This window comes from Mauremys mutica, chromosome 12 (assembly GCF_020497125.1).
Source record: "Mauremys mutica isolate MM-2020 ecotype Southern chromosome 12, ASM2049712v1, whole genome shotgun sequence".
Taxonomy (NCBI): Eukaryota; Metazoa; Chordata; order Testudines; family Geoemydidae; genus Mauremys; species Mauremys mutica.
In genome coordinates this window covers 48,836,135-48,845,904 of record NC_059083.1, presented here as the reverse complement: position 1 = coordinate 48,845,904, position 9,770 = coordinate 48,836,135, and the positions used below count along the sequence as shown (strand labels likewise).

Genomic DNA, 9,770 nt, shown 5'->3' with positions numbered 1-9,770 from the left:
TCTTAAAATGAATGTTGTGATTTGCCCCCCACAAGTCCCATCGGGAGGCTGCTCCAGAACCTCACCCCACTCGTGGTTAGAACCTTTCCTGTAATTTCTAGCCAGTCTCTCCATCTCTCACACGACTGAATATATACATGAGCCAGACTGACATAGGCTGGTTCCTTGTCCCCCTCTCGTGGTTAGGCCATGAATGGTGGTTTATGAGACAATGGACCCACTCCCGAGATAGTGGCAATGGATATACAGCTCCTTTGGAGGAAGTAGGTCAGATGCTGCAAATTGCTTTAGTGCCACCAGAGTCAATGGAACTACGCTGATGTATTAAAGATCTACCCGAAATGTCTTCTCACCTACCCCAGTCTTACACCAGTCTGATTCCTTTGGTTCCAATGAAGCTGCTCCTGATATATACAAACAGGCAAGCAAGACAACTCCCATCATTGTCTTTGGTGGCCATGGAATGGGTACAAGTAGCCAAGCAGTGTAACAGATATTGTTTTGGCACAGAGTGAAAGTCTGATTCCTCTCTTGCACACAATTTATACCCATTTACGCCACAACTGGCCCAGATTTTCTACTGGTGTAAATCACTCCAGTGGCAGTGACATCAATGGAGTAAATCTGGATTTGCATTGGTGCAACTGAGGTCAAAATCAGACCTGGTTGTGTGCAAGCAGTGCAGTCATGGAAATAACTGACATTAAATGAACAGATACTAAGTAAGCAAACTTTAATTAGAGAAAGACAGAAAATAAATTCTTCAGACATTTTATTCTTGGGTGAAAAATCTCCAACCAGTCAGTCTCCTCAGGGCAGCTTTGATCTCTTTGTTCCTCATGCTGTAGATAATTGGATTCATGACTGGTGGCAATACAGAATAGAGAATTGCCACCACAAGATCCAGAGCAGATGGGGAGCTAGAGGTGGGTTTCAGGTAGGCAAAGGCCCCAGTGCAAACAAACAAGGAGACCACAGTGAGATGAGGAAGGCAGGTGGATAGAGCTTTATGCTGGCCGTGCTCAGAGGGGATCCTGAGCGCTGATTTGAAGATCTGAACATACGACAAAATGATAAAAACAAAACAGCCTAAGACTAAACATACTGTAAAGGCAAGAACCCCAATTTCACTCAGATATGAGTCAGAGCAGGCGAGCTTGAGGAGCTGGGGGATCTCACAGAAGAACTGATCCACCATGTTGTCTCCACAGAAGGTCGATGCAAATGTGTTCCCGGTGTGTAGCACAGAGTAGAGAATCCCACTGATCCAGGCACCAGCTGCTAGTAAGACACAAACTCTGCTGTTCATCATGGCCTCATAGTGCAGTGGTTGGCAGATGGCAACATATCTGTCGTATGCCATGACGGTGAGAAGGGAAAAATCCGCTCCCACAAAGAAGACAAGGAAAAAGACTTGGGCAACACACCCAGCATAGGAAATGGACCTGATGTTCATGAGGGAGTTGGCCATGGATTTGGGGACAATGACAGAGATGGAGCCGAGGTCTACGATGGACAGATTCATCAGGAAGAAGTACATGGGGGTGTGAAGGTGGTGGTCGAAGGCTATGGCCATGAAGATAAGAAGATTCCTGATTAGGGCTACCATGTAAATCACAAGAAACACCACAAAGTGCAAAATCTGCAGCTCCTGAAAATCAGAGAATCCCAGGAGAAGGAACTTGGTCACGATGATTTGGTTGGACATTTTCTTTCTCAGGACATGGTGTGATGTCTGCAGAAGGAGAGAAAAGAGCAAGGGCCAGCATTAGATCAGTAAAATTACTCTCCTTTTTTAAAATCACCCTAATTTCCTTGAGTCAGACCGTTAGCTTGTGAAGACTGATGTAATATGGGAATGAGGATGGGGAAAACAGCCCCACTGATTTAAATGGAGTTACTCCTGATTTACACCAGGGTGAGAGAAAGTAGAATCAGCTCATTGGATTCTAGTGGAGTTACTCCTGATTTACACCAGGATGATGGAGAGGAGAATTAGGAACAATTGGTTTTGAGGTATTTGTATACCTCTGTCACCCAGATGTGCGCAATCTCTGGATAACAGTGTATAAATGTTACTATCGTCAGTTTACCGAGGGGAACTGGGGGTCTCGCTGGCCCGATTCTTTTGTCAGGGCACTGCTGTGAATGTGGGGTAAGTTCACTGCATACCATGGAATTACCCCCCATTTAAACTGCTCTAATGGGAGCACTATCTCATAGGGAGGAGACCAAACCCAGCCAGAATTATGCAGTAAACTCAAGTCAGGAATACAGCTCAGGAGTTCCGATGTGCCGTCCCCCATTTTAGCCTGTTTTCCACGCTTGCTGTGGGAGACAGACCTTCTGGTTCCCCTCCTGATACTCTTACCACTCAACTCAACACCCTCCCAGAGCTTGGAAGAGAACCCAGGAGTCCTGACTCCCCGTTCACCCCCTGCTCTAACCCACTAAATGCAACAAGCCTCCTGGAGATGGAAATACAGGCCAGGAGTTCTGGCTCTACCCACTGGACTCAACTCCCTCCCAGACCTGGGAACACAAGTGAGGTATCATGACTCCCAGTCCCCTCCACAAACCCATATGGAGAGTCATTGGGCTAGCAAATGTGCGTGAGAGTGATTCTCCAGAGTGGTACTTGGGGCACTCGTCTGGAAAAGCCAAGTTCAAGTCCCTGCTCCAATGACTATTTAATTATTGATAGAAAATGGAGCAACTACAACAGGAGTAGGGTGACCAGATGTTCCGATTTTATAGGGATAGTCCCGATTTTGGGGTCTTTTTCTTATATAGGCTCCTATTACCCCCAACCCCTCATTCCAATTTTTCACACTTTTTGTCTGATCACCCTAAACAGGAGAGGCTGAGACAGTCTCATTTCAGAACAGCCCATAGCCTAGCGGCACAGGCACTGTCCTGTAAAGTGGGAATTCAAATAACTTCTTATCATCAGTAAGAGAGAGGGATTGGATCTGAGTCTGTCACAGGCCAGCTGAGTGCTCTAACCACTCAGCTTCAAGTTATCAGGGGTGCCTGTCCCACAGTCCTTATGAGAGACAGAAATGGAACCCCCCAGTTCTGGTTCCTTCCCTCTACATACTGGACTGAACTTCCTCCCAGAGCCACACATAAAACTCAGGAGTTCTGGCTCTTAGTCCTCACTACTTTTACTCATTAAGCCCAACTCCCTTTCCAGGGCTGGGGATAGAACCCAGGAGTCCTGGCTCCTAATCATCACTATTTTAACACACTTGACTCAAGTGCCTTTTCAGAAATCTAGTAGACAGAAGTAAAAATAAACTGAGAACTAGACACAAACAGATGATGTATGATAGATAGATAGATAGATAGATAGATAGATAGATGTAACAACAAACTAACAGAGAGGTACAAGTAAGAAAAGAATAAATACAGATAGTGCGGCAGAAACACAGAACTAACACAAACATATAGATAGAGAAGTAAAAACAAACTAATTGAGAGAGAAAAGTACAAACAGACAGATAGACTCCAATAACAAGAAACTAATGTACAGAGAGAAAAATAACAATGAGCTGAAAGTGTTTGTCACAATTTTTGGAAAATTTTAATGTAAATTCCTCAATCCATTCTAAATATATTGTGTGCCAATTTGATCAATTCCCCCACTCCCAATAGAAGAAAACTGAGGAACAAATATTTTGCCTCCTCTTTTCTAAGGTAAATGCTTTGGACTGCCTCAGTTTCCCATGCCCAAATTGAGCTAAGAGTGAAACTATAAAAAATATCTATGGTCACTTACTATTTCTTCCTTAAAGTGTCACTCTGTAATCCCCAAATATATTTTATTGCAATAGCAAACTTACGGTGCTTGTCTGTGTGTGGAATCCTCCCAGACTGAGATGTCTTTTCTCCTCCAGCTACAGACTGCAATTGATTTCCTCTCTCTCTCTAGCCCTATACACACCCCTCTATCGATCAATCTCTCTATCTATTGCCCCATCCCTGTATTATGAGAGGTCATTCCCCCACCGTACTGAGGCTGAGCTGCTGGAAATACATTGAGATCTGTGCTGTCTGCGGATAAGCTGTGTCAAAAACGCGGGTGCTGCAGGAAGGTGATTTATCCATGTCTGTTTTCTAAGGGCCTGTGGGACTCACTGCCTGGTGCCCTCAACAGCCCAATGGCAAAGGTTCATTTCTCTTGCCCTGTACTTCCCTGAAGAGTTTTCAGAAATTAAAATAATCAGAATTCCAACGAGGCAGCAGGGTCTACAAGAAAGATTGTGAGGCAAACACTGCGGGCACACAGGACTGTGCTCCAGACATCTGGCATCAATTACTAGCCCTGCCACTGACCTGCTGTGTTACCTTGGGAAAGTCATTCCCTGGGGCTGTCTTTCCCCTCCTGTCTTTTCTACTGTAAGCTCCTTGGGGCGGAGAGTGTGTCTTACCTAATATTATCGGCCTCTCATATCACGTTAAACTATAAGATAATTAATTAATTAAAAAACTAAGGTCTAAGGTGTCCTGAGATCTGATCCCAACTATTCCTCTGGCTTTGTTCAGTCCCTTCACCACTCCATTCCTCAGTTTGTCATTCATCCAATGGGGATAATAATTACAACATGGAGGATAATTCATAATTAGCGGAGATACTAAAAATATCTTCCTGTCAAAACATCTTTTTGAAGAAAAATTTCTTGTCATTGAAAATAATCTTGGCGTGGAGAAAATTCATTTTGAACTCATTAGTCTATGGGTTTTTGTTTGTTGGTGGTGGGAAGTTGTTTGGGGGTTTAGTTTTATGAAAACCTGGTGATGGAAAACTCTTTGGTATACTTTTTCAGGGTTTGCGGGAAAGTTTTCAATCTTTTCCCAAAATTAGAACATATTTACCATAAACTGGCATTTTTACTAGAGAAGTTTATTGAAAAGTAAATGCTTTCCAGTCTCCAGTTTCATTTTTTTGCCCAGCACCCCATCCATAAGCAATATTATGGGATGTTTCTATGAAAACAAAACCTTGACATTTCCCATAAAAATATAATTTTCATTTTTGGCCAGCTTTAATGATGAGTAATTAAAACTAAATTAAATGCATTTGAATTGATGTGGGTGCAACATTCATTGTAATTTTATTTGTCAGCATCTGCTTGTCATAGGAACTTTCTAACTAGGTAAGATGTTTGGACCATCCAGTCCAGTATTCTGTCCCTGATAGTGGCCAGTACCAACTAATTCAGAGGAAAGTCTAAGGCCTGGTCTACACTAGTCTGTTATTTCGGAATTAGCCGAGTTAATTTGAAAAAAAAAAAAAAAGATTCCGTCCACATGACCAAACCAGCTTTTTCGATTTAAAGGGCTCTTTAAATCAATTTCTGTACTCCACCTTGGCAAGTGGAGTAGCGCTTAAATCGAGATCGCAATCCCAGGTTAAAGGTATTGTGGACGCAATTCAATGTTATTGGCCTCCAGGAGCTATCTCAGAATGCTCCCTTGTGACCGCTCTGGACAACATTCTCAACTCTTATGCACTAGTCAGGTGGGCAGGAAAAGCCCCGGGAATGTTTCAATTTCCTTTCCTGTTTGGTCACCATCAGTACAGGTGACCATCAGCACAGTCCACCATCACAGGTGACCATGTAGAGTCCACCATCGCAAGAGATCACGCAGTCCCAGATTTGCAGACGAGCTCCAGCATGGTCTGAACGGGAGGTACTGGATCTCATTGCATGTTGGGGAGATGAATCTGTTATGGCAGAACTATGTTCCAAAAAAAGGAACGCAAATACGTATGCTAAAGTCTCCAGGGCCGTGATGGAAACAGGCTACTCCAGGGAGTATCGTACAAAACTCAAGGAGCTCAGGCAAGCATACCAAAAAGCCAAGGAGGCAAACAGGCACTCTGAGTCACAGCCCCATACATTCCACTTCTACCGTGAGCTCCATGCAATTATGTGGGGTGACACCAACACTACCCCACCACTGTCCGTGGACACCTGCCAGGGGAGAGTTGCATGGAGCAAAGATGAATAGTCATTGGAGGAGGAAGAGGAGCACAGTGCACAGGTGGCAAGTGGGGAATCCGTTTTCCCCCCAGCCAGGAACTATGCTTAACGCTGGAGCCAATAGCCTCCCCCCACTCCCAATGTGGGCTCCCAGCACATGACTCTGGAGAAGGTACTTCTGGTGAGCGAGAGCCTGATCAAAGCCACTCTGGGCTGTTCAGGTGTAGTGTAAAGGGCTCATCCCTGCTCAGAGCCTCATCAGAGCCATGTGGTGGTGGGGGGGGTGTTGTGTGAAGTGATCATCCCAGAGAGCCCGCAGGCCCTTCTTTATGGCAAACCCACCAGGCATTGCTTGCTATGGGAAAGGGGGCCCAGCAGTTTTCAAACATTGAAATGAATGTAGAAGAAGCAGAACCCCATGTGCCCCTAGGCTGCCTGCAAGCTGAATTCTGTTGCCCGGCTGTGTGTGATGGCTTACTCACACCAAAGTGTCCCCTTTGTTCTCTAAAATGTATCTTTTAAAATACTACCCTCCCATTTTCTCCTCCCAAAGGTGCAAATGTTTCAACGTGGCCCCTATCTACTCCATCACAGAGGCTGGTCCAGATTAGAAGGCGGAAAAAACGAACTCAGGAAGACATGTTCGCTGAGCTCATGCTGTCTTCCCGCACTGATAGGGCCCAGCTGAATGCGTGGAGGCAAACAATTGCAGAGTCCCGTAAAGCATTACAGGAACGCGAACAGAAGACGGACACGTGCGATGAGAACAGGCAGGACGCTATGGTCAAGCTCATGGGGGAGCAAACTGACATGCTCCACTGTATGGTGGATCTCATGCAGGAAAGGCAGCAAGACCACAGTCTGCCGCTGCAGCCCCTGTATAACTGCCCTCCCTCCTCCCCAAGTTCCACAGCCTCCTCACCCAGATGCCCAAGAACATGAGGGGGGAGGCTACAGGGACCTACACACTCAACCCCAGAGAATCACCCAAGCACCAGAAAGCTGGCATATGTGAACTTTTGGTTTGATTTCTGGACTTGTCCTTTCCTCCTCCTCCACCTCCACCCGCCTTCCCCCACCCACCCTCCCAGTCTGCCTTCTGATTTCTCTCAATGTGTTGTGCAAAAAACAATAAAGAACAGTTTTTAAACAATTTAGACTTTATTTCCTTTCATATATATGGCGGGGAGAGAGTAACCTCAAAAGAAACAAACACAACTGTCACACCAAACCCTGGCCAGTCATGAAACTGGCTTTCAAAGCTTCTCTGATGTGCAGCGCACCCTGCTGCACTCTTCTAATAGCCCTGTTGTCTGGCTGTGCGAAATTGGCTGCAGCCGAATTGCCTCAACCTCCCACCCTGACATAAAAGTCTCCCCCTTACTCACAGATATTGTGGACCACACAACAAGCAGCAATTACAATAAGAATATGGATTGTGCTGAGATCTAACTGAGCCAGTAAACCGTGCCCGCACCCTTTCAAACGTCCAAAAGCACATTCTACCACCATTCTGCACTTGGTCAGCCTATAGTTGAACGGCTCCTTACTACTGTCCAGGGTGCCTGTGTATGCCTTCATGAGCCATGGCATTAAGGGGTAGGCTGGGTCCCCAAGGATAACGGTCGGCATTTCAACATCCCCAGCAGTAATTTTCTGATCTGGGAAGTAAGTCTCTTCCTGCAGCTGTTCAAACAGAACAGAGTTCCTGAAGATGAGAACATTATGCACCTTTCCTGGCCATCCTATGTTGATATTAGTAAAACGTCCCTTGTGATCTACCAGTGCTTACAGCACCATGGAAAAGTACTCCTTGCAGTTTATGTACTGGCCGCCCCGGTGTGCCGGGGCCAAGATAGGAATCTGTGTTCCGTCTATCGCCCAGCCGCAGTTAGGGAACCCCAGCGCATTAAAGGCATCCACAATGATCTGTATATTTCCCAAAGTCACTACCCTTGATAGCAGCTTGTCAATGATTGCATTGGCTACTTGCAGCACTGCAGCCGCCAAAGTAGATTTGCCCACTCTAAACTGATTCCCGACTGACCAGTAGCTGTCAGGCATTATGAGCTTCCACAGTGCTATGGCCACTCGCTTTTCAACTGTGAGGGCTGCTCTCATTTTGGTGTCTTTGCGCTTCAGGGCAGGGGACAGCAAGTCCCAAAGTTCCATGAAAGTGGCCCTACGCATACAAAAGTTTCGCAGCCACTGGGAATCATCCCAGACATGCAACACTTTGCGGTCCCACCAGTCTGTGCTTGTGTCCCGGGCCCAGAATCGGCGTTCCACTGCATGAACCTTGCCCAACGCCACCATGATCTCCCAATTGCCACATGCCGTGCTGCTAGGAATGTCTGTGTCCATGTCGTCATCAGTATAGTAATTGTGTTGTCGTCACTTCCTCACCCAGTTTTGCAGGTACTGCACATAGTGCTGGATAATGCGCAAGGTATTTACAATGGTCAAAACTGCAGCGGAGATCTGAGCGGGGTCCATGCTTGCTGGGCTATGGCGCCTGCAAGGGTAATCCTGGAAAAAGGGCACGAAATGAGCTATTCGGTTCAAGATGGCTGATAAAAGGCAGTAAATGGTTTTCTTCTGTAGATTTCACAGAGTCGGTAAGCTTGTTAGAGCTGCAAGAGCGGTAGAGCAGAGTTTGCGGCGGAAGCTGTGCAGCTCTGTTCATGACGGGCGAAAAACGGTGGAGAATTGTTGCTGTCTGTAGCTTCCATGGGAGCCCATGACTGACAACATGGAAAAATTGGTGGAAGCTGTGTGGCTCTGTTCACAATGGCCGAAAAACAGCAGGGATTTGTTGCCTTCTGTAGCTTCCACAGGAGCCCAGGACAGACAACATGGAAAAAGTGGCGGAAGCTGGGCGGCTCTGTTCATGGTAGCCGAAAAAGGTGGGAAATGCTTAGATGAAAGAGTAGATAGAAAGACAAGAGGACATGCGAGGTGGATTCACAGTACCAGGAGACAGGCGGTGCACCGTGCTGCACCATCTGCTGGTAGTATGGCATCTGCCGTAACTTTCACGGATAGAGGAGCGAGTGATGACACACACCCAGAAACACCTGTGGGAATATTTTTGGCCCATCATGCACTGGGAGCTTAACCCACAATTCCAATGGGCAACAGAGTCTGCGGGAACTGTGGGAGAGCTTCCCACAGTGCACTGCTCTGACATTCAATGTTAGCCTCGGTACTGTGGACGCACTCCACCGAATTCATGCACTTTAGTGGGGACACACAACTCCAAATGTATAAAATCGCTTCCGCGAATTCAAATAAAATAAGTTCAAATTAATTTTGTACTGTAGACGTGTCCTAAGAGGCCCTAAAGAGGACAGTTCTCGAATAACCTGCCCATGGTGGAGTCTCATCATCCTCAGCTAGTGAATGATCTATAGCATGAGGAAGGTGAGTTTCTACCCCTCATAGTAACTGCATGCCCTCATTATGCAGATAGGCTGCAGTATTCAAAGGAACCTACTTGATTTGTGTGTCTAAATCCTATTGGCTTTCTACAGGAGAGGAGTGCCTAGTTCCATTAAACCCCTTTAAATATCTCATTTAGTTTATTATTAATTACTTATTTTGTAGATTCCATCACTGACAGCTTTCAAATCAAGATTGGATGTTTTTCCAAAAGATCCGCTCTAGGTATTGTTTTGGGAATGGTTTCTGGCTGGGTTATAGAGGAGGTCAGACTAAACAGTCACTATGGTCCCTGATGGCCTATTAATATAATTTGAACTGCACCAAAAAGGAGTACAA

The 9,770-nt window shown here is 45.9% G+C and overlaps 1 protein-coding gene across 1 annotated transcript; it reads right to left on the bottom strand.

The window, feature by feature from the left end:
• Positions 1-772: 772 nt before the first annotated feature.
• LOC123346853 (olfactory receptor 14A16-like) lies at positions 773-1,576 on the bottom strand. The gene has a single exon (XM_044984302.1). It carries the CDS (start codon positions 1,574-1,576, stop codon positions 773-775), a length of 804 nt encoding a protein of 267 aa, XP_044840237.1.
• Positions 1,577-9,770: the final 8,194 nt, after the last annotated feature.